Source organism: Leopardus geoffroyi, chromosome A2 (genome assembly GCF_018350155.1).
Source record: "Leopardus geoffroyi isolate Oge1 chromosome A2, O.geoffroyi_Oge1_pat1.0, whole genome shotgun sequence".
NCBI classification, from domain to species: Eukaryota; Metazoa; Chordata; class Mammalia; order Carnivora; family Felidae; genus Leopardus; species Leopardus geoffroyi.
The window spans coordinates 122,011,797-122,039,199 of NC_059331.1; the positions used below are offsets into that span (position 1 = coordinate 122,011,797).

General features: G+C 42.0%; 1 protein-coding gene and 1 non-coding gene across 3 annotated transcripts in view; one reads left to right on the top strand and one right to left on the bottom strand.

Annotated features, from left to right (window-relative positions):
• The first annotated feature begins 7,953 nt into the window (after positions 1-7,953).
• Positions 7,954-27,403, top strand: part of ZNRF2 (zinc and ring finger 2) — a 98,533-nt gene continuing 79,083 nt past the window's right edge. For both annotated transcript variants that reach the window (XM_045495201.1, XM_045495202.1), the window contains exon 1: positions 7,954-8,432. In XM_045495201.1, coding sequence (XP_045351157.1) covers positions 7,964-8,432 — 469 coding nt within the window. In that variant the 5' untranslated portion in view covers positions 7,954-7,963. The remainder of the gene's footprint in view (positions 8,433-27,403) is intronic.
• LOC123607745 lies at positions 13,426-13,533 on the bottom strand. Its single transcript, XR_006716894.1, has one exon. It is a non-coding gene; the product is annotated as a U6 spliceosomal RNA (small nuclear RNA).

Below are 27,403 nucleotides of genomic sequence, written 5' to 3' on the forward strand. Positions count from 1 at the left end.
TGTCAGCCCAGAGCCCGACGTGGGGCTCGAACTCACGAACTGTGAGATCATGACCTGAGCCGAAGTCGGACGCTTAACCGACTGAGCCACTCAGGCACCCCCAAAAAGTTTTAAATATTAGAGATTTCAAATAGATAATCCTGGTCTCTCAGTGATAGTTTCTTTTCAAATTTCATCGAGATATATATGCATGCACACCCATCCGTCCCATGGTAGAAAGATGTAGGCTGGCCATCATGATATGTCAGAGTGTCCTCAAGATTCATGATGTACATATTTCTTAGTAAATCACTACTAAACAATTATCACCCATAAAGCATTAAGTGTCAGTGATGCATTCAAATTACACAAAGTGGACGGGACACCTGGGTGGCTCAGTCGGTTAAGCATCCGACTTGGGTTCAGGTCATGATCTCACAGTTCGTGACTTTGAGCCTTCATCAGGCTCTCTGCTGTCAGTGTGGAACCTGCTTCAGATTCTCAGTCTCCCTACCCCCCCCCCCCCCCCACCTCCCGGCTTGTGTGCTGTCTCTCTCAAAAATAAGAATAAAAAATAAACATTTAAAAATTAAAAAAATAAAATTGCACAAAGTAGTAAAATCAGTACCAGTATTGGTATATGTGACAATATCACGACCCGCTACAGATCATATGCAAATTAGTACAACTTGCTAGAGATAATGACACTGAGATAAAAATGCGTGTATCTATTAACAAATTTCAAAGTCTTTTCAAACAGAGACTGAGTCACTTGAGACTCGCAACTCCTCTGTGAGACTGGTATTATGATCATCTGTGTTTTACAGAGGAAACAGGTTTAGCCAGGTTCACTAGTTTGCCCTAAATCCCACAGTCAGCGCTAGACAGAGCCAGGACCTAACTCTGGCCTGAGCTCGCCCACTTCATGGTGGGTGCACTTGTACTCCTGTAGCACTTGGCTCCTTCCTTTGGAAGACAGGCATGATTGATTAAAGCATCAATGCGAGTAAAGGGAAAAGATGTTCTCTTGGCGTACTCAGAGAAAAGTAAAAGTGTGTTAAGGGCATTGTATACATTATGGATGTTCTCTGTAAAAAAATTACCCAATGATGTGGTCCCTAAATATTCCTCTAAACTAACTTCAGTTTTACAATGTAAGAGACAAGTTTCTAATCACCACTAAAATCCTAAGCAGTGTTTTCTGTATTAAGATGTATTAAGATAAATTTTAGATGGTCCTTTTATGTCTTTAAAGAAATGAAACCTATTTAAAGATAGGTAATAATACGGACAGTCCTATAGTTTGGTAAAGAGACTGGGTATTGTAAAAGAAAAGAGACAGAGAAGGAGAGTTTGTAGTGTGTAACACTAAAAAACAAACCAGGCAAAACCATGGCCATCTTTTACCTACTATAATGAGAGGAAATGTGGGCTGGCAGAGACCTTGGCAAAAAGTGCTCAAGTCCTGCTGCCTGCAAGAGGGCCTTAAGACTATGCCAGACAGGGGCACCTGGCTGGCTTAGTTGGTAGCATAGGCAACTCTTGATCTGGCGGTCAAGGGTTCGAGCCCCTTGTTGACCGTAGAGTTTGCTTAATATAAATCAGTAAGTAAGTAAGTAAGTAAATAAATAAATAAATAAAAGAGTGGGCGAGACATTTGCAAGGACATGGATGGAGTTGGAGAGAATACTGCTAAGTGAAATAAGTCAGCCTGAGAAAGATGAATGTGGGAATTTAAAAAACAAAACAAACGAGCAAAGGAGAAAACAGAGAGAGAGAGAGAGAGCGCGCCAAGCCAAGAAACAGATTCTTAACTATTGAGAACAAGCTGATGGTTAGCAGGGGGGAGGCAGGTGAGGGCTGGGTGAAACAGGTGGTGGAGATTAAGGAGTGCACTTGTCCTTGTGAGCACCGGGTGATGTTGAATCACTATCTTGTACACCTGAAATGAATATAACACTGTATGTTAACTACACTGGGATTAAATACTTTTTTTAAGTTTTATAATAATAAAAGAGTGGGCAAGAGAGGGAAGAGAAGCACAGAAAAGAGTAAGTGCCAAAGAGAAGAGACTCACCTAAACTGAAATTCAAATGGGGTCACAGCAAACCCAGCAGTCAGGTGTGGGTTTTTTTTTTTTTGTTTTTTTTTTTAAGATTTTTATTTTTTTAAGTAATCTCTATACCACTAAGCTCTACCAGCTAAGCCAGCCGGGTGCTCCATTAATCAGGTATTTTTACTGACAAGCCCAAAACTAGCTTATCTGCTCCAGTGTGGGTTTCTGGCCACCAATGTTGTCAATGTGTGGTGCTTTAACAATTCAAAGTAATTTTGAACCTCAAAAGCCATGGGTCAAAGTATCACCATTTAAACCATGTGAGGAGGAAGAAAAACAGAACATATTTTTTCATATGATTACGAAAAGCTTCAAAGATTAGGAATTTTAAAGAGCTGGGACTCTGTTCTCTTTAAGAGTCACCGAGACATGAAAAGAACAATTCTGATGATGTACAGGAAAGCATCATTTAGACCAGTGCTTCTCTAAATACAGTCTGAAGTGGTGTGGCACCAGCTTCCCTGGGCTGCTTGTTAGAATGCCAATGCTCAAGGCCCAACCCTGAACTAGGGAGTGGGAATCATGGAGGGTGGGGCCTGGCAATCGGCTTTAACAAGATCTCTAGATGATTCTTTTTCGTGCACTAAAGCTTGAAAAGCACTGATTCAGACCATCCTTAGTCAAACTGCAGGTTACAACCCATTAATGGGTTGTAAAATCAATTCAGTAGGCAGTGACCGGCATTTTACAAAAGTGAAATGGAATACAACAGAAAATGGAGTGCATCCCAAGTTGCATGGGTATGAGCTCATAAAATTTGTTTCAGTTCTAGATCTGTATGTATACCCATGTGTACCGATTTAGATGAAGCAGCACTTTTAATTTTTGAAGAACTGGTAGGATATAATAAGAAGCTACAAATTTTATATGAAGCCAGAACTGTTTGGTTGACGATAAAACACAGTGACAGCTTAATGTGGATTCCTGTTTGGAGAGAGATTGAGGAAGGAAGGAAAAGGGCCAAGGAAAAAACATAGCAAGCCAAGGTTTTCTAACTCCAGGATCCTCATGGGGAAAGAATCAAAAAGGCCTATCCAGAGAGGAAATCTACCACAGAGGAGATGTCAAGGAGGGTAAATAGAAGATAAGGTCATGTATGACCTTCAAGAAACAATCATTGGGGCGCCTGGGTGGTTCGGTCAGTTACGCGTCCGACTCAGGTCATGAACTCTCGGTCCGTGAGTTCCAGCCCCGGGTCAGGCTCTGTGCTGACAGCTGAGAGCCTGGAGCCTGCTTCAGACTCTGTCTCCCTCTCTTTCTCTGCCCCTCCCCTGCTTGCGCTGTCTCTCTTAAAAATAAATAAACATTAAAACATTTTTTAAAAATAATCATTTAAGTAGGAATATTCATTCACTCACTTATTCATTCACGGATCATTTGTTTTCCATCAAAGGTGCCAGGCACTGTGTTTGGTGCTGGGGGTATAGAATACATGTGAGGCCTATCGTGGACTGCATTATTTAGTGACAAGCAAGCAAGATCAATAGCATGATCAGTGCTGTGGAGAAGTATTAACACAGCATTTAGTGGGAATACAGAAGTCAACCTGCGATGGCGAGGTTGGGAGTGGGGTCACAGGGGACATCCATATGGAGAGGGCATTTAATCAAAATGGTGATCACATTGTAACATGGTATTCTACTATGAAACTAATCAGTGATTATTTAGAGCAGTGTTTTCTCAAACATTAGTGTGCATCAGAATCACTTAGAGGACTTGTTCAAGCACTTTTCCATTCAGTAGGTCTGGGGTGGGGGTCTGAAAATCTGCCTTTCTGACAAGTTTCCAGGCAATGCAGATACTGCTAATCTGGAGACTGTTTTTTGTGGATCACTGATCTACATGGCTAATTAAAGAGTTGTGTTAGACAGCATTTCTAGAAACACAATTTAGAGTAGATAGAATTTAGGGGCACGTGGGTGGCTCAGTTGGTTGAGTGTCCGGCTTAGGCTCAGGTCATGATCTCGAGGTTTGTGAGTTGGAGCCCCACGTCGGGCTCTGTGCTGACAGCTCAGAGCCTGGAGTCTGCTTTGGATTCTGTGTCTCCCTTTCTCTCTGCCCCTCCCATGCTCATGCTCTGTCTCTCTCTCTGTCTCTCAATAATAAACAAACATTAAAAAAAATTTTTTAAAAATACAAAAGATAGAATTTAGCTGATCCACATGCACACAAAAAATTAGTTTTTCTTCACTATATTTTGATGGTTTAATAACAGTAACTGTCACTAGAAAATTTTCATTTAAATTAACTTGATTGTAAAATGTTTTATTAAGATTTAATACTTAGATATTTGACAGTCAGGCAACTAACTGTTCTTGTTTGTGACAAAGACATACTTGCTCTGTACTTGCCAAAACTGTTTCCTTTTCTTTCTGGGCACACACATAAAACCGCATTTCCTGACCCCTTTGCAGTTAGGTTAGACCATGTGACTGATTTCTGCCAGCTTGGGTGGTGGGTAGGAGGGATGCATACCCTTCCAGGCTTGGCCAAAACTTCTTTCAATATCAGTCCTTTTCCCTTGGCCAGCCAGGTACACAGGTTTTAGAGAAGGGCTCTGTTAGGGGTCCGAGGGCCTGCGTAGCCATTAGATAAGAGTGTGGGTCCCTGAGTCACCACTTGAAGAGAAACCCAAGATTGCTACTCAGGTGGGAAACCGTTTGAAGAGAGATGAGAGGGCAGATCAAGTGAGCTCACAAATGTGCTTTCCTTCCTTGCATCATGGCCCTCAAGGTTAGGGGTTTGATTCCACTGGGTACCTTAGCCTGTCCTGACTAACATGCTTTGCCTGGTGCTGAGTAACACAAAACACATGTTTATGAGCTAAATAATTAATTTCAATTTGTGTTCTCTTCTATCCAACATTCAGCCTGTAAATGGCCTCCTGGCCACTCATTTGTTCAACAAATACTTACCTAGAGGCTACTGTGTGCCAAGCACTGCCAATGGTGAGCAAGAAAACTACACGCTTTCCATGCTCTCATGGAATTTAGTCTTGTGAGAAAGGGACATAAATCAAACAATTGCTCAAACATGTGTAACATTCCAGCTGTTATGCGTGCTATGAATGTTGGAAACCTGGTACTATAAGGGGATTTTTTTTTCCTAGTTAGGAATAAATATTGAGTGCTTTCAGGTGTAATTACCATCGGAGTGAAAATGATTTAAAAATATAAGTTTGGATGTGATGATGCAAAATATAACTAAATCTGGATTACAACTAAGAGTCATACAGTTTCATTAAGTCGTTTCATTTAATAGTTTTAACTACTGAATGGCATTTGCTCCATATAATAGTTACATAAACTTTTTTTTTAAGTTTATTTATTTATTTTGAAAAAGAGAGTGTGAGTGAGGGAGAGGCAGAGAGAGAATCCCAACCGCCTCTGGCTATTAGCGCAGAGCGTGACTGTGGACTTGATCTCACCAATCACGTGAGATCCTGACCTGAGCCAAGATCAACACTGAGTCACCCAGGCACCACTACCTAAACTTTTAAAATGCATATATAATGATGAATGTGATATCCTTTAGCTTATCAGTTGTTATCTCCTCAGAGACTTGCAAAACTCTTTTACTTTTTTTAAATCATAGTGCCTGTTACTTTTCTATATTCCTGCTGAACCAGAGTTTTACACTGAAGACCCCGTTCAGAAAAAGTTAAATCAGATCAAATCACTTAAATACCTTCTTGAACTAGAACTTATTCTGGTGACCACTTTAGCCTTTCAAAATTTGCTCTGCTTACCAAGTAAACAATGGTTTCAGTAAGCTCATACATAAGATGACAGAATTTTAGATTTGCATGGAATAGTTTTGTTTTCCCATTCTCAGATACACTGATATATACGCATATGTACATACACACACTGATACATATATATTGATAAATACACATATACGTTCTCATATATATATACATACATACACACACAATGCATCTATATCTGTACATATATTCTTTACTTCTGTTTAAAAACTTGATTCTCATACTTAAATGATGAAAACAATTACACCAATGACATTACAAATATGGAAAAAGAGATTTATTTTTACAGTTTGTACAAAAATACCGGTTGCTATTTTCACAAGAGAGGACCCTTCAGCCATTTTCAAAACGAATTTCCAGACCATGCTCTGTCACCAAGATACTACATCACAGTAATGAACCGAAGAGAATTTTGCTAAATTCCATTTTAGAGACATAGTGGGATTTTTTTTTTTAAGTTTATTTATCTATTTAAGTCATCTCTACACCCAACCTGGGGGCTTAAACTCCCACCCCCCACCGTCTGCCGACCGAGCCAGTCAGGGGCCCCTAGAGAAATTATTGCATTTTAAGGCTGCGGGTGCCCTAGGGATTTAATCCCAGGTCAGGAAACGAATGTCCAAAAAGGTAAAATTTGCTTACTGCATGTAAGTTATTTCTGCTCCCAGACCCAGACCCCTGGTCTCCGAAATCGGGTGTAGCTTTCTCTGCACCACAGTTTTTGCTTTACTACTGAAGGTCAGGCTCGATTATCTTTCCTTCTTCCAACTGCGCTTCCTCCACCGTCAGTTTTACGGGATAGGTCTAATTAAGATGGAGCTGGCTTCTGCCTTCTTGGTTATTTCTTTTGTTTTCGCTATTCATAGTCTTATCATCAATATTGCTGAGCTTCTGTTTGATTAAAAAGAGATGCTCTGAATAATACCAAAGAGGAGCTTAAACACCCACCCAAACTGAAAGTTCCGGACCCAAAACCCAGCCATTCCCAGGCTCAGTTGGGAAAACGTGAAGTTCCTACAGCCGGTGTAACCCAGGGTCCTGGAGCCACGTGCAAGAGGAGGGGCCGCTTTCTGGTTGGCGCCCAGAGGGGCTTCATCCCTCCAATCCGCTTAGGCCCCGCGGTGAACGAGGGGGCGCGCCCTGGGGGAGGGGGCGGAGCCAACGACCTGTCCATCACCGAGTCCACGGGTGGCAGCACCTACCACACCGCTGTACCTAGGCGAGGCGGGGCCGGGGCGGGAAGGCCGCGGCCGGGGAGGCGGAGCCGGGCCGGCGGGAGCCAATCCGCCGGGCGGCGCGAGGGGGTGGGGGTGGGGCTACCGCCCGCGACCCAAACACCCGGCCCGGTGCACTTTGGAGCCGCGCTGCTCCTCGGCCTTCCGGTGTGAAGGCCGGGGAACCTCCTCCCCTACTGGGCACCCCCACCTTCGTGGCCCAGACCCCCCCCCGCCCCTCTTTCGCGGGGGGGAGTGCGGCGACGGTTGCCGGGAAGCGCGCGCCGCCCCTCCCTTCCCTCCTCCGTCCTCCCCTCACGCGCCACCCGTTTTTCCTCTTTCTCCGTTAATAACAGCTGGGTGGCTGGGGGAGGAGGGAAGGTGGCCCCCGCGGAGTCTGGGCGGGCGCCTCCCACTCACCCGCGAGCCGCCGTGTGAGCGGGAGGATGGCGGCGGTAGTTGCGGCCGCCCGGGAGGAGGCGGTACCGAGGCCCCGGGCGCAGAGCGCGGCGGCGGCGGCAGAGAGCGGCAGCGGCCCGTCCCGGAGCACCAGAACCGAAACCAGCGGCAGCCGCACAGCCACCTGAGCCGCCCCTCCCGCCGGAGCTAGAGAGCGGCGTCCGCCGCAGCCCGACCTCCTTCCTCTCCGCCTCTCCTCGTTTCCTGCGACCTCCCGCAGGCCACCGGTCTCGCCCGCCGCCCCCGAGCACAAGAGCGCGCCGGGCGCCTACCGCCCTTCGGGGCGCGGGGCGGCGGTCCTGGACGTGCGGGCTGCTGCTTGCGCGGGTCGCGGCGCCTCGGCCCTTCCCGCTCGTTCCTGCGCTCGCTCCCGCCCTCCCGGCGCTCCGGGCGCCGCGCGCGGGCCCGGCCCGGGGCTGGGCGGACATGGGCGCCAAGCAGAGCGGCCCGGCCGCTGCTAACGGCCGCACTCGCGCCTACTCGGGCTCGGATCTACCTTCCAGCAGCAGCGGAGGGGCCAATGGGACCGCGGGCGGTGGCGGCGGCGGCGGTGGCGGCGGAGGGGCGCGGGCCGCGGCCCCGGGGAGGTTTCCGGCTCAGGTGTCCGGCGCGCACCAGCCCAGCGCCTCGGGCGGCGCCGCCGCGGCCTCGGCGGCCCCGCGCAGCCGCTCCCTCGGCGGGGCCGGGGGGAGCGTGGCGTCGGCGGCCCGCGCGGCGCAGTCCTCCTTCAACATCCCCAACAGCAGCAGCGGCCCGTACGGCTCTCAGGACTCGGTGCACAGCAGCCCCGAGGACGGCGGCGGCAGCAGGGACCGGCCGGCGGGCGGGGGCCCCGGCGGACCGCGCCTGGTGATCGGCTCCTTACCAGCTCACCTCTCGCCGCACATGTTTGGAGGTACGGCTCCCTCCCCTCTCCGGCTCCCCGGTTCCCTGCCTCCCGCGGGCGGCACGTGGGCCGCGGCCGCGCTGGGTTTTTACCCTTCTCCTTTTCTCCTTCAGCCTGAGCGCCGCGGCTTTGCCTCGCGGCCCGCTCGCCTCTCTGGGGAGGAAAAGCGCCGCTTAACCCTGGCGGCGCCGCTCCCGCTGCGCCCTGGGCTTTGGGTTTTAGACACCGGGTGCACCCCCGCCTCAGAGTGGGTCCCCAGCGGAGGAGGCACACGTTTTCCCCTTGGGGTGAAGGGAGCAAAGATTGTTTTTGAAACCAACCGACCCTGCAGCCCTCTTGCTTGTGGCTTTTTAGTATCAGGAAGTGAGCGGAAGACCCATTGCCAAACGTAGTGCTAACTGGGGACCCAAGTGGTGAGCGTTTTCTAAAGGCCGAGAGTCAAAGGGTCTCCAAGGAACGTGGGAGTATTTGAAAAAGGAGGGAGTTCTCTCCTTTGGACTGGCTGTTAATATAAAACTGTAATTCTTAAGTCTATGTCATTAGCCACACCTACTGCGAGCAGTTGAATGGGTTGAATGTGTGATGAAAAAAATGCATTTTTGACTCCAGTGAACTGCGACTTTAGGTAATGGTTAATGCGAGCTCCTCTTACTTTGGAGGAGGAGGGCATTTTAAACATTGAAACCAGTTTCTTAAAGGCTGAGTATCAGGACTCTGCCCAAAAGATGCAGTAAGAGCCGAGGTGCTTCGGAAAAGCAGTGTTGACAAGAGTTCAGGAAAAGTCACTTGTGAGAAATGGACATTTTAAATAGCGAAATGATGTGCTTTTGTGTAGAAACAGAGGAAGGGTGCACTTGATCTGAGGAAACGGAGTTTGGCCGCCTCGTGTGTTCAGTGGTGATTTACTTTACCTCAAAACGGTTAATACAGTAAATGAATCAAGAAACCCCTCCCTTCCCAGTTCATGAAAAGAAATTGAAGTTTAATCTGATTAGAGATGCTGACTGTAGAAGATAAACCTCCCCATATCATTGCATTATGTTCACAAGTGAGTGCAGCTAGAACAGTGAAAACACTATCCCCTCCATTTTTGTGGCCCTTTTATTCATGTTTCCAAATGTGAGAGATCTGAGTTGAAGTGGAATGTTCAATAATGTTATTTATCTGCCCTAATGTTCTGTACTATCAATATTCATGGTAACATAAATTGAAAACGAGAATGTCATGTTTAGTTTTTTCCATGTTTTTAATGCTGCTTTGCACATTCAATATAGAATAACTCTTTACCTACCTTTAATTGTTATAATTTTGATACGTAAGTAGAAATACTGACATTTCCTAAAATTGGGCCATTAAAAGCTTTTCCTTTTTTGAGAAAAAGAACTAGTGCCGTCCTTACTGTGGCTTGATCATAGTTAACATAGTTGAAGGTTAGTTTGATCGTAATTAACACAGCTGTAGTCACTACATTGAGGAATAACAAGAGTTTCTTGAGAATGGGAGATTAAAGAGCACCTGGGTGGCACAGGTGTTTAAGCTTCTGCCTCTTGATTTCAGCTCAGGTCATGATCTCACACAGTTTGTGGGTTCCAGCCCTGTGTTGGGCTCTGCGCTGATGGTGTGGAGCCTGATTGGGATTCTCTTTCTCCTTGTCTCTGTCTCTCTCTCAAAGTTAAATAGATAAACTTTAAAAATGAAAAAGTTAGGGCCGCCTGGGTGGCTCAGTCGGTTGGGCATCTGACCTCGGCTCAGGTCATGATCTCATGGTTCGTGAGTTCAAGCCCGGCGTCGGGCTCTGGGCTGACAGCTCAGAGCCTGGAGCCAGTTTCGGATTCTGTGTCTCCCTCTCTCTGCCCCTTCCCTGCTCATGCTCTGTCTCTTTCTGTCTCAAAAATAAACATTAAAAAAAAAAAAGGTTAAAAAAATACCTTAAAGTGAAAAAGCAACTGCATTTAGCAGTTATGATCATCAAAAGATGTATTTAAAAGCTTGCTAAAGGAATACGAAAAAGCCTGTCAAATTAATATCTCGTTTCTTTAATATACTGATTACTATCTCTGTTTTTTTTAAGAGCTGGTAATTTCCTTTAACAAAGAGTCAGTAGATCTGTATGGGTTTATTCTCTCAAAAAAGAAAAACAAAAACAAAAAAACCCCCTTCCATTTAGAGCAGGGGAAGATAATTGACATTCATGCCATTGCTATTAATTCATAGTAAATTAGCAAATGAAAAGACCTGGTTCCTGAAAGTAGAAGTAAAGCAAATTTATCTTTTCTTGTTGAAGTTCCTAGTTTTGTTTTGTGCACCTAGTTTTGTTTTTTTGTTTGTTTTTAAATACCTTGGGGGTTAGGATGACTGGAGCCTAATAACACAGTGACACTGTGGAACTTGTTGTGGCAGTATTTCTTCCAGGTCTGTATACAGAATGGAATCCTAATGGCCTAAGTTCTCTGATGTGTGCAGCTAATTCACTTTTTTCTACTATGCATTTAGAACGATTCTAGTTACGTATCATTCTTGGGAAATTGGAGAAAACGGTCAAATTATCTGTGTTTGGTAGTTCAGATGAGGAACCCCAGTTGAGAGAGCCTGGAAGGGGATCAGAGAAATTACTTGCTTCTGTTGTATGGTAGGAACAAATCAATGTGCCACAAATTCAGTGTACCTTGAATCCTAGTTAAGACAAGTGGATGGAGCACACTTATGCAGAAACACATCTTTGTAGTGGCATTTGATTTCATGAGATTTTTGCTTCTATTTCAGTGGATAGGTTCATCAGGGAGATTTAATAGAAGCAAGATTTTCCTCATCCTGAGATTTAGGAAACCAGATGAATCTTATCTTCTTTTTATGTATTTTTCAGATGATGAACCTTATTTTAAAAAATAGACTTGATTTGGGGCGCCTGGGTGGCGCAGTCGGTTAAGCGTCCGACTTCAGCCAGGTCACGATCTCGCGGTTCGTGAGTTCGAGCCCCGCGTCGGGTTCTGGGCTGATGGCTCAGGCCTGGAGCCTGTTTCCGATTCTGTGTCTCCCTCTCTCTCTGCCCCTCCCCCGTTCATGCTCTGTCTCTCTCTGTCCCAAAAATAAATAAACGTTGAAAAAAAAAATTTAAAAAAAAAAAAAAATAGACTTGATTATACTTCATTTTGACTTAATTTCTTAGTATGTATTATGGTATTAATGTGTTTATTCAATTACAGGTTGTACAGATGTTTGGGTGTGTATAAAGTAAGGCCCTCTGAAAATTGAGAAAAGGAATATTTCTGAGTTAGTGTGAAGTTTTGCTGTAATTTTGTAAAACTTATTTTAATTGATATTTACATTATTATTTCCTAATAAAATACAGTGCTAATAAGATTCAAAATTGTTACTCTCTTTTAGGATGTCATGTGATTTATGGAAAAGGAAAATCTAAACGGTACCACTTTTTTTTTTTTTTAAATATTAGTCTAACAGGTTGAATTGTTACTAGTTTCGTCATAATGAATAACCAAATTGCATGAAGTTTTCTCTGTTGGTTTTATGTTTTGAATGTGCATTTTAGCTGTGTATACTTTCTTATTTCTCTCTGGAGAAAACCTGAAGAGAGGTGCTTAATCCAGATACTTTAGTTTACAGAAATTCCCTAGAACTGAAGGATGTTTCTTTTGTTTTATGACTGCTGAGTTTAATACTATTAAAATGAACAAAAGCCTTCTCTTGGCTATCATGTTTGTTTTAAAACAGGTCTTCACTGATATATAGGCCAATAATTTAAAAGCCTTGGTGGCATTTTAGGATTTTTTCGGCTTTTTGTCTACATTTTCCCTATTAAGTTGCTGGTGTTCATAAAATGAATTATTATGGGGGCACCTGGGTGGTTCAGTGGGTTAAGCATCTGGCTCTTGATCTCTGCTCAAGTCATGATCTCAAGGTTCATGGGATCGAGCCCGGTGTCAGGCTGTGTGCTGACAGTACGTAGCCTGTTTGGGATTCTCTCTCTGCCTCTCCCTCCTTTTCCCTCCCCCCCCGCCCCCCCCCCCCCCGTCAAAATAAATAAACTTAAAATCAATTATTGTGAGTGGTAGAATAGTATTCTTTAATGATCCAGCAAGGATGGGGAAGGAAAATTGGAGTATACAAATATACCAGTGAATGGAGATTATTTCTGGAGAAATCATGTGGGCTTCTGTTAGAACCTATCCATGCACCTAGAAGTGACCATGTAAAATGAATTAATCTGGACAGTTAACTGGTGGTACTCAATTGCTTTTGGCCTTCTAATTGGCTTGAGTTGTGTCCTTGAGTGTTTCAGTAGTCTGTAATTCAGGCGCCTCCTGTTCCTGAGGAAACTTGCTTCCTTATGTTGGAGTGTATGTTATCTCTTAACACGAATATGTTAAATAAAACCTGTATTTCCAGGCAGATTTATTTCTCTTAATCTTCAAGATAGGTGAAGGTTTTTAAGGTAGTTAATTATCTTCATTAGTTGTTACTGAATTGTTCTCATTCTTACCAGTTATCTAGTGCTAAAAATGTTTGAATTTGGGATATTGTGATTAGTCTTCCTATTGCTGAATTTTATTCAATTGAAAATCTTTGTGCAGTGTGGCAGAATAGAAATATGTGCTTTTTCCTAAGCAAAATTACACTTAAAACTACCACCTCTGTCACTTCTCAAAAGAACAAGAACTCTGGTGGTTAATATACTTTTTCACATTTTTTTTTTAAGGATTTCTTTTTTAAAATGTTTTCGAGAGAGCATGAGTGGGGGAGGGGCAGAGAGAGGGAGAGAGAATCCCAAACAGGCTGGGCACTGTCCGTGCAGAGCCTGACTTGTAGGGCTCGATCTCATAAACCATGTGAGATCATGACCTGAGCCTAAGAAATCAAGAGTTGGAGGCTGAATCTACTAAGCCACCCAGGTGGCCCAGTGTTTCTCACTTGTAATCCCACGTGTCTTTAAACACCATAGAAGATACCTTGCATTGTATGCTTTGCTAAAGTGTGGACTCTGACCTAGAAGTTTCTGCATTGGGAATATTTTGAATGTCATCCTTGTGCAGGGGCCATGCTAATCTTGTCTGTATCATTCCAGTTTTAGTAAAGGGACTGCCGAAGGGAGCACGGGAATATTTTGACAGTTCTTTTTTTCCCTCCTCTCTTCTACCTCCAGCTTTATTTTATTACTTTTTCCCCTGGAAACTTCTCTTGACTGCAGGGTAGAAGATGGGCTGGAGGGAGGGGTGGTTTGTGTTGCACCGGGCATCATCTGATAGGAAAGCTGTCTGACCTAAGTACCTCTGATGCTTTGCTGGCTGCAAAGACAGTTGTTTCACTAAGGATGGTGCCTCCAGCAAGTCCCCAGCCCCCTCCAATTTGATTGCTTTGCCTGGTAACTAGTAAATGGGTTCTTATTTGTTTTTTGGTTACCAGTGTCATTAGATACCAGCTTTTTTTAATGTTTATTTTTGGGAGGGGGGGGGGCAGAGAGCCAGGGGGATAGAGAATCCCACACAGGCTCTGTGCTGACAGCAGAGGCCGATGCAAGACTTGAACTCACGAACCATGAGATTATGACCTGAGCTAAAGTTGTACGCTTAACTGACTGAGCCACCCAGGCTCCCCTAGATACTAGCTTTTAAAGTATTGATTATTTATCCTGTGTTTATAAGGAGAATTGCCTTAATATTATACTTATTGCATATACTGGGTATATGTACAATTGGGTATATTAGTAAGTTGGTTAAAAAAAAGAAATACAGGCAAAGTTTTATGTAGCAAAGTATTTTAAGTTAAAAATTAAATGTTTTAATTATGCATGCACTTGACTGGTATTAACTGATGATTTAAATTTGTTCTGTACTTGTTTAAGTGTTTAGAAATTGGGGAAAACATGTCTTTTGTGTAAACAACAAAGGGTTCAGAAATACCTTAGGTTCTCATTATATGTTTTCCATGCTCCTTATTAACAAATTACTATAATTTCTTTTTTTTTTTTTTTTTACGTTTTTTTATATTTTAGAGACAGAGTGCAAGCAGGGGAGGGGCAGAGAGAGAGGAAGACACAGAATCAGAAGCAGGCTCCAGGCTCAGGCTGTCAGTACAGAGCCCAACGTGGGGCTCGAACCCATGAACCACGAGATCATGACCTGAGTTGAAGTTGGACACTCAACCAACTGAGCCCCCAGGAACCTCCCCCTTTTTTTTTTAATTTTAGAGTGCAAGCAGGGGAGAGGGGGCAGAGGGAGGGAGATAAAACAGGCTCCACACTCAATGCAGAGCCTGACAAAGAAGGGCTTGATCCCTCGATCCTGGGATCATGACCTGAGCCAAAATCAAGGGTCGGGTGCTTAACTGGCTGAGCCAACCAGATGCCCCAAATTACTGTAAATTTTGCTAACCAAAACAATGCATATTTATTATCTCACGGTTTCTATAGGTCAGGAATCTGGGTTCATTTTAGCGTGGTTCTTTTGCAAGACTGCAATAAAGGTATGCTAGGACTGGGTTGTTTTTTCAAGACTCGACTGGGATAGCATCTACTTTCAAGCCCCCTCTGGTTGGTAAAATTGATTTCCTCATGGTTGCTAAGCTCATGGCAGCTTGCTTCTTCAAAGCCAGCAAAGGAGAAAGTCTAGCAAGATGAACTGATGCTATACTCTTACGTAAATACGTGCGTGTAATCACACACAGCTCGTTGCTTTACTGCTTCCACTGGTTAGAAGTCATAGGCCTTGCTCAGACTCAAGGGGAGGGAATGACAGGTGTAAATTTCAGAAGGCAGAGATCATATGTGACCATTGTAAAGTGTAACCACCTTTGGTTATAGACTTCGTTTGGCCAGTTAAAGATGGAACTGTTCTAACTTTATTTTTAAATTCATTTTTTATTTCCTTTAGAAAAGTTGTAATAATGAATGTGGTAAATGTTGCTTTAGTAAACATAATTTTTTTCTTTTTTCTTTTTAAGGGCTGGCATTGTAGTTGTCAGGGGTACAAACCTGGCCTCTCTTGTGCTTGCTTGGGTCCCAGTTGAATTTGAGATTATTATATATTATAACAAGTGCCATAATAAGACTATTACAAAATGCTTTGTAAGGTATGTTGTCTCAGGTAAGGAATACTTCACAGAGGAAGGTGACATCTGAACTGTATTTTGAAAGGTTTAGAAGTTGTATGCAGGGGAGACGCTATAGACGAAAGAATCCACAAAAGCCTTGGATTTTGATAGGGTACACTGAAAGGTTTGGATTGTAGTGTGTAAGGAGGACTGATGAGAGCATGAAACTGGAAAACTCGGTTTGGACCATTTGTTGAAGGATTTTATAGTGCTGTGCCTTTGTTTTACCTAACCAACCAAGTTTTAAAGTAGCAACACTCCTATCGTAGTTGATGTGGATGGCAACCTTCCTGAGTACTGCAGTGTGCAGTCTGTGACACTGTTTATGACATTGCTAATCATGATTAAATTGGTTGTTAGGAGGGGAGAGGTAGCAGGAAGATAAGCTAGGAGGACTCTTGCTTTAAATTTTGTTTATTTCAGAGAGCGCGTGAACAGGCAGGAGGGGGGGAGAGAGAGAATCTTAAGCAGGCTCCTCACTCAGCTCGGAGCCCAACCCAGGACTCCATCTCACTACCTGGGATCATGACCTGAGCTGAAATCAAGAGTTGAAAGCTCAACTGAGCCACCCAGGTGCCCCAGGCTAGGACTCTTTTAGACTATAATTGGTGGAAGATGCCTAAATTGAAATTATGGCATTGATGGGGCGCCTGGGTGGCACAGTCGGTTGAGCGTCCGACTTCAGCCAGGTCACGATCTCGCGGTCCGTGAGTTCGAGCTCCGCGTCAGGCTCTGGGCTGATGGCTCAGAGCCTGGAGCCTGTTTCCGATTCTGTGTCTCCCTCTCTCTGTCCTCCCCCGTTCATGCTCTGTCTCTCTCTGTCCCAAAAAAAATAAACGTTGAAAAAAAAAATTAAAAAAGAAATTATGGCATTGGTGAAGGAGAGGAAAAGTTGGATTTGATTAAGATTTCTAAGTAGAACCGATAGGATTGAGAGCCTGGATGCATAATGATGTCATTAACCAATATTAAAAAAGGAAAGAAATTTTAGGAAATGATTAGTTCTTTTAGGCCTGCTTAAATTTTGCGTGGTTACAGGAGTTCCATTTAGAAGTATCCTTTAAGCAGTTGGAACATCACTAATGTAGAACATTACAAAAACTTGAGAAATAATCAGATTGTAAGTGAAGCCAAAAAATGGACAAAATTACTATGGGATGAATATAAATTGAGGAGCAAGCATGGAGGCCTGGGGAACAAGAATTTTAAGAGACAAGCAGAGTAGGAGAACAGCCATTAGAATTGAACCCAAGGAAAAGAAGTTGATTGAAATATTTTTTTAGTATAAAAATAATATTCATTAGAAAAAATCAGAAAATACTGAAAAACACACAAAAGAAATAGCAAATTACTTGTAATCTTGCCACCAGAAATAACTAGCATAAAATGTCGATGTCTAGTTTTTCATATACATGTTTTTGGAACATTCATTCTATACTTTTCATTTTAAACTTTTCTCATGTTCTAATGTAAGATTGTAAGGCTACACATTTCCCTCTGAGAGTTGCTTTAGGTGAATCCCGCAAATTGTGAAGTGGTTTTACCTAGGAGTTAAAAATATTGCTTAATTTCTCTTGTGATTTCTTCTTTGATATATGGGTTTGATATTCTTTGATAACACCCTGTTTCCACTTCATCAGTTTCTTCCATCACTTTGAATTTTTTATAACGTGGTTTTTAATGACTGCTCAGGGTTCCAAAATTCAATCCATAAACATTTAATGAGAACCTATTTTGCCATTCATTGTCCTAGAGATACAGAAGTGAAGAAATAAAACACATGTCCCTGCTTTCAGGTACCTTATTTTCTACTTTAGGGAGACAGTAAACAAATAAAAACACATAGTGTGTCAGAGGGTGTTGAATGCAATGGGGAAAAATGGAGTGGGAAGGTGGATAGAGATTGTGGGGTGGAGGCTTGCCCCTGTTTTAAATAATGTTTTGGAGATCACCTCACTGACAAGGTTGACATTCAAACCAAGGGGAGGGAGCAAGCCATGAAGGATCTCTAGGGGAAAAGCATACCCAGGCAGAAGGAACAATTTCTAGAAAGGCTCTGAGAAATGATTGTACCTGATGTGTCCTGGGAACAGCTGTGAAACCAGTATATTTGGAGTGCAGAGGGTTGTAGGTGAGAGCAGAGAGGGGTTGGGTAGGACAGAATCCTAAAATGCCTTGTAACCACTGACCTGGTGTTTTGACTTTTGTTTTAGGGAGAGATGGGGAGGCATTTGAGAGTTTTTTGAGCAGAAGATTGACATAACTGGACTTGGGCTTAAAAAAAATTTTTTTTATGTTTATTTTTGAGAGCGAGGACACACGCACGCACGGGGGAGAGGCAAAGAGACAGAATCTGAAGCAGGCTCTGCGCTAACAGCAGCAAGAGTGACACAGGGCTTGAACTCAAACCATGAGATCATGACCTGAGCTAAAGTCAGATGCCTAAGCCTAACTGACTGGGTCCCCCAGTGTCCCCCCCTCCTCATACTTGGGCTTTAAAGGATTACTCCGGCCACGATGTGAGAGTGGATGCTGGAGGGCAAGACTCAGGTAAGGAGTTAAAAAAAATCAGGGCAGGGGCGCCTGGGTGGCTCAGTCGGTTAAGCGTCCCGACTTCAGCTCAGGTCACGATCTCGCGGTCCGTGAGTTCGGGCCCTGCGTCAGGCTCTGGGCTGATGGCTCAGAGCCTGGAGCCTGCTTCCGATTCTGTGTCTCCCTCTCTCTCTGCCCCTCCCCCGTTCATGCTCTGTCTCTCTCTGTCCCAAAAATAAATAAACGTTAAAAAAAAAATTTAAAAAAATCAGGGCAGCAGATAACAGTGGCTTGGGCCAGGGTGGTAGCGCTGGAGGCGGTGTGGACTGGCCAGATTCTTGATGTCCTTCCTGTTCTTACCAACCAGATGTGCGGAGGAGGGAGAGTGAGAGGGGAGCTGGGGTTTTATACAGTTTGTTTGCAGTGGGCGCTGTCACCGTGTACTATTGCTGTCAGAACCCTGACTCGCAAATGTTTTATGTTTCTCCAGTCACTTCTTAAAAATTTATCAGAGATGTGGCATTGTTTGAACCAAAGGTATGCATTTGTTCAAGGCTTTTGATGTTTATTGCTGAATTGCCCTTTGGAAAGGGCTGCTTCTTCAAGCAAGGTATAATTTCAGGACTATCTGATTTTTTTTTTTTTCTCCCCATGAAAACTCCAGTGAGGTTTTTTAATACTTAAAGTGGATTTTGAGTAATATCTGTCAGTCATTATTGTATTCAGTGCCCGTTTTTTAATAATAAGTTTAGTGTATCAAAAAAGAATAAGTACATTCCATCATTTGAATTTAATGAATTCTGACATCTTGTATATCCTAATTTTTGTTTGAATTCTGATTAGTCTGTGATAATGTGTCAATTCTATTTGTATACATATGAGCTGAGAAAAATAAACCATATACTGTGCATAGTGAGTTATTACATGTAATTCATTTCAAAGAACCAGCTTTTGGTTTGAATAAATTTTACCACTTTTATTATTGATTTTTAAATTTCATTAGTATTCTTTTATTTTCTTTCTCATTTTGTAAAGTTAATTTTGCCCTTTCTCCTAGCTTTTCTTAAATTTTATTTTTTTTAAAAATTTGTTTAATGTTTTATTATTTTTGAGAGACAGAATACTAGTGGGGGAGGGGCAGAGAGAGAGGGAGACACAGAATCTGAAACAGGCTCCAGGCTCCGAGCTGTCAGCACAGAGCCCTATGTGGGGCTCAGACTCACAAGCTGTGAGATTATGACCTGAGCTGAAGTCAGATGCTTAACCAACTGAGCCACCCAGGCACCCCTAATTTTTTTTTTTTTTAAGTAAGCTCTATACCCAGTGTAGAATTCATGACCTTGAGATCAAGGGTTGTGTGCTCTACCAGAGCCAGCCAAGTTTCTTAGTTCACTTTATTTTTCATTTGTTCTTTTTTTTAATGATAAAAACAGTAAGGCGATGATTACCCCCTTGGTACATATAAGTAGTCACTTCCCATAGCTTTAGATACTTAGTATTTTCACTGTCATTAAATGAACTCCCTTGAGAAATAATTTTGTTCACTACATTTATTTATTAGTTTTTAAGTTTATTTATTTTGAGAAGGAGCATGCATGGGATAATGGCACAGAGAGGGAGAGAGAGAATCCCAAGCAGTTTCTGTGCTGTCAGCGCGGAGCCTGATGCAGATTCAATCTCATGAACGATGAGATTGTGACCTGAGCCAAAATCGAGAGTTGGTCGCTTAACTGACTGAGCCACCCAGGTGCCCTTTGTTCACTACATTTAGATTTTTTATTCTTTTAGCGAGGAGTTAAAGTGTGGCTTTAACGTGTTTTGGTGGGAAATTTACTGTTGTTCTTACTGCCCTTTTGTTATTTCTAGTGTTCCCTAGAAGTGTTGCATTGTGGTCATTGTCTTAAGACTTTTTCAGTGGCAAATGATAGAAACACAATGCAAAATAGCATTAAGTGGGAAGACAATATTACATGTGTTGGAATGGTTCTGTGTTCATGCACTGCATATTTGGTAGGTCCTTTCAATCTGCTAACTCTGGTCTTTCATTTTGGGTAGTTTTTAAAAATTATTTCTGTGATTATTTCTTCCACCATTTTCTTTTCTCATTATTTCAGTGTTGGATATAGAGTGATCCTTTGCTTTATCTTTTTTATATCTTTTTGTTCTTTAGGGGGGATTTTTCCCCCCAGCTTTTATCTTCTAACCCTTTAGTTGATTTTTGTCTGTTGCTGTAATCTTTTAAAATTTCCGAGAGTTTTTTATTGTGAATTTTTTCATACATTTTGTTTGTGTTTTGTGGGTACAAGATCTTTTCCTAAGACTATTAATGACATGTGTTTGTGTGTATGCATATGCTTTTTTTTACCCTCCCAATTACTCAGTTTCTTCCCAGTTGCTTTTTCTGTTTGACTTCAGTCTTTCATTAGGTTCTTTCTTCAAATGTTTGGTGATCGTTGGTTGGTTATTCACTCATTTTTAAAGCACTAAAAAGCTGATTGGAAGCTGTCTGAACACCTAGGGTTATCTGTCTGTGCCCTTTTTCTTAGGAATTAAGAAATTCCTAAGAATTAGTGTCTTTTTCTCTTGAATTGGTCGTATTTTCCAGAGTGGCTTCTCTCTCTCTCTCTCTCTCTCTCTCTTTTTGGCCTGGAGGATGCACTTTTTTATACCTCTATTCTAGGAGCAGAGGAGAAGAAAGTCGGGACTGTTAACACTCAGTGTGGTACTTTTCACTTAATTTTCATATTCGTTATCAGTAGGGACCTCTGCCTGTCACTATTCCTGTTGTCCCCAAGTCCAGAAACTTTTCTCCCTCCAAATAACAAACTTCCAGTCTAATGCCAGGGTGGGGGGGGGGGGGGGGGATAGCTGCCTAGTTGCTGCAAGTCAAGGAGGACAACTGGAAAGAGACTTGGAGTAACTCTCTTTTTAGTCCTTTTCTCGCGCCTGCCACTTCATGTGGCTGCTGTAAATCTGGTTGCTTTTCTGCTTTCCTAGTTCTGTGATGAAAGTTGCCACTGCTTTTCTTTCTGTAGTCTAACGATAACCCTTTTATCCCCTCTATCTTTTATAGGCTTATTTCCTTGAAAAAAATACATTCTTAAAGATTTTAGTAGGATGTTTGAACTGAGCAGAGGCTGATAAATATGTTCAAGCAATTGTCTTTAACTGGAAGTCCTCTTTTTTTTTTTAATTGCCTAAGAAATATGAATCCATTTTTATGAAATTTTGACGGTTCAGATAAAATGAAAGTCACTTTCACTCCCCTGGTGATGCATTCACTCCCCAGATGTCACTATTATGATTGTTTTGTATGTGTACTTCCTAACTTTTTGGTAAATTGATTCACATACTTGGAGAAAAAACGGTTTCATTTGTATGAAATTTTGTGATAGAGCTTATTGACAAGACCGGCGGGGGCGTACTATCTTCTGAAACCTGTTTTTTTCTCTTAATGGGTTTAGGAACTTTTTATGTGGGAGGACATATGAGTGTAACTCTTCTGTAACTGCCGCATACTTACTATTCCATAATCTGCATATATACTGTAGTTTAACCCTTCTTCTGTCGGTAAGCATTTAGGACGTTTACACTTCACCAGTGTTGTAAAAAACACCTTTATGAATATGTGCACATGTATGGATCTTTCTCAGACATCAACCCTCTGGAATTAATGTCAGACTCCAGGTTTAAGGGCACTGTCTGAAGACTGCCCTCACTTGAGATTCAGTTACCTTTTGGGGTTCCCAGGCCATCTGTACTTCTGATCAGCTGACTACAAATTTGGAGGAACTGGGGTGGCAGGGGAAGGTCCCATGACTGTTCACGTTTGGGAATTCACTAGAATAACTCATGGTACTCAGGAAAATGCTATACATGGGACTATAGTTTTATTATAAAGGATATAAAGTAGGAGTAGCCAAATGAAGAGACACGGTGTGAGGTCTGGGAGGATCATGAACACAGTGCTTTCCTGCTTTCTCCTTACCCTCCTACCACAACTGTGTGTTCACAAACTAGAAAGCTCCCCCAAACCAGGTGTCCCTTTTTATTTGGGTTTTATTACATAGGTATGGTTGGTTAAATATTGGCCATATGATTAGCTTAATCTCTGGCCCTCTTTCCTCCCTAGAGGTTGCCTGGTTCATTGCCCCTCACGCCTTCACTCACAGGGTTGGTCTTTCTGGTGACTAGCCCCCATTCTGAATTGTCTCAGTAGCATGAAGTCACATGTCACCGAGGGGGCTTGTGAATAGTGAAGACATTCTTATCACTCGGGAAATTCCAAGAGTTTCAGAAGCTCTGTGCCAGGAACCTAGGAACAAAGACCAGACAGACACCTAGAAGTAGAATTTCCTGATTGAATGGTATACACACTCTAATTTTTAATAAATCTCAAACTCCCTCTCAGAGGCATTAGTAATCTGCTTTGTACCATATATGACAATACTAAATTTTCCATAGCTTTTCTGGTATTAGATGCTATTTTTCCTTCATTTCACTTGATGAAAACTTTTGATGTGCATTTCCTGATTGCTAGTGAAAATGAGCATTTTTCCATATATTTTTAGCCACGTATATTTCTTTTTTGAATTGCCTACTCATTGACTTTGTTCATTTTTCTGTTATGTTGTCATCTATTTTATTTATATTGATTTGTAGTTCATCATATATTCTACAAATTAGTTTTGGGTTGTTTATATGTTTTAAATATTTCCTCTCAGGTTATTGACTTAAATTTTTATGAATTAGATTTATTGTGTCAATTCTAATGGCACAGGGTTATGAATTTAAATTATTAAAATGCTAAGCTCTCGTTTCCTATAAGTGAAGAAGAAAGGGCCTTTAGTAATGGCAAGATTTTGGGGAGTGATTTTTAGCTATCTTAGATATATTAGAGCTAGTTTCATAGGGATTTAAATTATATAGGCCCCCATTTGTGTCTGTCCCATTATTTGGGAACATTTAAACTCTTTAAAAGTAATGAAGAATGGAAAGAAGAGGGAGAATATGTATTGTGGCAGTATGATGAGAGAAGTCCAAAGGTAATAACTAATTTTTTAAAAATTGTGTGAATGGTATTTATCCAGATCATTCCTCTTCTGTTTTATTAAAGGTGATGTAAAATTGACCATAACTCTAAGTGACATAATTCTATAAATATTAAATTCTCTATTCTAATAATTTATTATACGTATAGTATCCTTATAAATTGCTATGTGATGTGTTCTTTATGGAATGAGAAGTATGTAGTAGAAGACTTAGTTCTTTTAAAATTTTACCATTGAGGGGCGCCTGGGTGGTTCAGTGGGTTGGGCTTCTGACTTCCGCTCAGGTCATGATGTCGTGGTTCATGAGTTCAAGCCCTGCGTTGGGCTTTGTGATGACAGTGTGGCACCTGCTTGGGATTTCCCCTCCCTTCCTCCCTCTGTCTTCCCCCCCCTTTCCCCCCCTCCCGCTCTCTCTCTCTCCCCCTCTCTCTCCCCCTCTCTCTCCCTCCCCCTCTCTCTCCCCCCCCCTTGCACTTTCTCTCCCTGAGTGAATAAACTTTTAAAAAATGTTTTTTAATTTTACCGTTGAAGGGGCACCTGGCTGGCTTAGTAGAGCATGCAACTATTTAAAAAAAAATTTTTAATGTTTATTTATTTTTGAGAGAGACAGAAACAGAGGATGAGCAGGGGAGGGGCAGAGAGGGAGATACAAAATCCAAAGCAGGCTCCAGGTTCTGAGCTGTCAGCATAGAACCCAACTAGGGACTTGAATCCTTGAACCAAGAGATCCTGACCTGAGCTGAAGTTGTATGCTCAACTGACTGAGCCACCCAGGAGCCCTGGGCATGCACCTTTTGATCTTGGGGTCATGAATTGAAGCCCCATGTTGGGTGCAGAGCTAACTTTATTTATTTATCTATCTATCTATTTATTTACCATTGAAGAGATTTCTTAGAAATTTAAATGATTTTTTTGACTTAAAACTTTCAGGAATACATAGTTCAATAAATATCAACGAAGCCTTGTTTATAGAACTCTTAATTGTATATGTATATACAACATATTGAATATATCTTTATATCCCAGCATGAGGGTTACCTTGTTAATATTGATCTTGTGTAAAAATATTTACTAGCTCACATCTGTAGACATTTTATAGTTGATAAAAACATATTTACATATACTCTGTTTTTTGGGGGGTAGGAGGCTTTATTTCATTGGAGGGGCAGGAGGGAGAAACTGGACACAGGCAGCACGTGGGGTGGGGGTCAGGGGATACCCTCTATATTTTCAAGTAAATTATATAGGCATCTTTGTAAGATGCAGAGAACATAGTTTCCCTGTTTCATAAATGAGAAAACTGAGGCTCTGAGATGTAAAGAAATTTGGCTTTTAAGTTGTATAAATCATAATGACTCTGAATCAGGTCATTGCTTTTTTTTTTTCATTCCATCCTATGGATTAGTTTCCTATGGATGTTGTAACAAATTACCACCAGCCTAATGACTTAAAACCACACAAATTTATTACAGCTGTGGAGGTTAGCGGTACAAAATGGGTCCCACTGGTTTGAAACCAAGGTGTTTGTAGGCTGCTTCTGGAGGTTCTGAGGGAGTACCTGTTTCCTTGTCTCTTTCTAGCATCCAGAGACCACCTGCATTTCTTGGCTTAGGACCCCTTCCTCTGTCTTCAAAGGGAACAGTATTGGGCCAGGTTTTCGCACGCTGACCTCTCTCTGGTTTTGACTCTTCTGCCTCATTTCCATATTTTAAGGACCCTTGTAATTGAGTTGGGCCTACCCAGATAATCTAGGATTATCTCTCTATTTTAAGATCAGTGATTAGCAACCTTAATTCCACTTTGCCATGTAACCTAACATGATTCCAGGGATTAGGCTGTATACATGAAGCAATGACAATGAGTGGACGGGTAGAATTACAAAAAACCAGTAACAAAAAAAATGCAGTGATCATCAGATCTAGTCTCTTGAATGATTGAAAGCAGAGTTGTCACTTCTTTGACAGACCTCTTTGTGGAAAGGAAGTAACTACTTTTTTTTCCTTAAGAACGTAGGGTTAATTTGCATACGTTGGAATGCACAGATTCTAAATGTGCGGTTTGAAGAGTTTTGACAAATACAGTGACAAATACATTAACACACCATCAGAGTAGAGAACATTTTCTTCACCCTGAAAGGTTCTCTTATGCTCCTTCCCAGTCATTCTCACCCTGCTTCCAAGAGGCTGATTAATATTACCTATTTCTACGTTCATTGATTAGTTTTGCCTGTTCTTGAACTACATATAAATGGAGTCATACAGCAAGTCCTCTTTGACGTTGAGGGTTTGGGGCAATTGTAAAGTAAGTTAGAAATGGGAGACCTTGGAAAGATGCATGCAATTCTTCCCTAACTGCTGCCATTATCCTGCTCTGTCCCTTCATGCTACTCCATCCCCACTTGCTGTACAACTCTGTAATGTGTGCACACCGAAACTAAGAATATGCTAAGTACTCGATGGATATGTAGTAGAAAGCATGATTGTGTAAATATCTTAAAATTCAAGATAAACTTAACTTGAAAAAACTAATGCTTAAATTTATCCCTACTTGGTATATTCTTTCAGTTATCTGATTGGCAAAGTTTTTGGATGCCATTAAATGTTTTAGATGGTATTCACTATAGCAAAGCAGGATATAGTGGTTGATTTATTTGCAAATTGTCAATTCTCAGGAGAAGGACAAAGTTCAGGGAACTTTATTTTTAGGGTCAGTGTTTTTCAAGTAGGGAAGTGGTTGAACAAAAACTTGAGAGTTGGAACTTCACTATGTTTTTGGTTTAGTATAAAACTTTTTTAAAAATTCAGGGGGCGCCTTGGGTGGTTCAGTCAGTTGAGCATCTGACTTTGGTTCAGGTCATGATCTCAGGGTTTGTGAGTTTGAGCCCTGCGTCAGGCCATGCAGAGCCTGCTTGGGATTCTTTTTCTCTCCCTCTCTCTCTGCTCCTCCCCCACCTGCTCTCTCCTCTCTCTGTCACAATAAATAAGTAAACTTTAAAAAATTCAATAGACAATGGCCAGGCATAATTTTCTTTACGCCTGTAACTTGTTTTTGTTTTCATACGAGTCCAATAAGTATAAATGAGTCAGGTCCCATATTAAGTTTTGTGTACAACTCACCTGTACTCCAAAATAACAGCTTGGCCAAAGAGAAATTCAGCCTTTATGCAAGAGGAATCAGCAAAGGGAGTTCTTGTGGCTATTGTGATGGCGAGGTGGACTGTCCCCACTCTCAGATGTGGAATCTGTACTCCCCAAAGAGGAGACTGGTGAAGAGAAGGATGTGCTCATCTGTTGTAGCCTTCAGGGTGGAGAAAGGGGACAGGGGTGGAGAGCATCAGTCAGGGGATTCCTTTAGTAATTAGGAGGAGGAGTGTTTTTATTTACATATTAAAAAAATAAAATTTGACCTAACATTGTGTAAATTTAAGGTGTACAGTGTGACGATTCGATGCACGTATGTGCGAAATGATGATCAAGATAAAGTTAACATTTCATCACCTCACATAATTACCAATTTTTTGGTGGAGAGAACATTTCGGATGTACTGTCTTAGCAAATTTCAACTCTAATGTAGGACTACTAGCAATAGCCACTATGCTGTACTACTCATCTCGTAACTGGAAGTTTGCACCCTTTGACCAACATCTCATTTTCTCCACCACCCAGCCCTGGCAGCTACCACTCTGTTTCTACGAGTTTGGCTCGTTAAGTCATTTATTATTTATTAAAGTATAACTAACATAGTGTTAGATTTCATGCATACAACATAATGACTCAGCAGTTCTGTACATTATTTGGTGCTCGTCACGATAAGTACAGTCACCATCTGTCACAGTACAACACCATCACAATATTGACTGTATTTTCTGTGCTGTACTTTTCATCTCCGTGACTTCATTTTATTTTTATTTATTTTTAAGTAAACTCTGCCCCCGACATGGGGCTCAAACTTAGGACACTGAGATCAAGAGTCACACGCTGCACTGACTGAGCTAGCCAGGCATCCCATCAAGACTTTATTTTATAATTGGGAGTTGATATCTCTTAATCTCCTTTATCCATTTCACCCATCCCCTCATCCTCCTCCTGTCAGCCACCAGTTCTCTGTATTTAAGAATCTGGTTTTTTGCTTGTCTCTTTGTCCATTTATTTTTTTTTCTTGGTTTTTGGTTTTTTTTAGATTCCACATAAAAATGAAATCATATGGTAATTTGCCTTTTTCTGTCTGGCTTATTTCACTTAGCATTATACCCTCTACGTCCATCTATGTTGCAGACAGCGAGATTTCATTCTT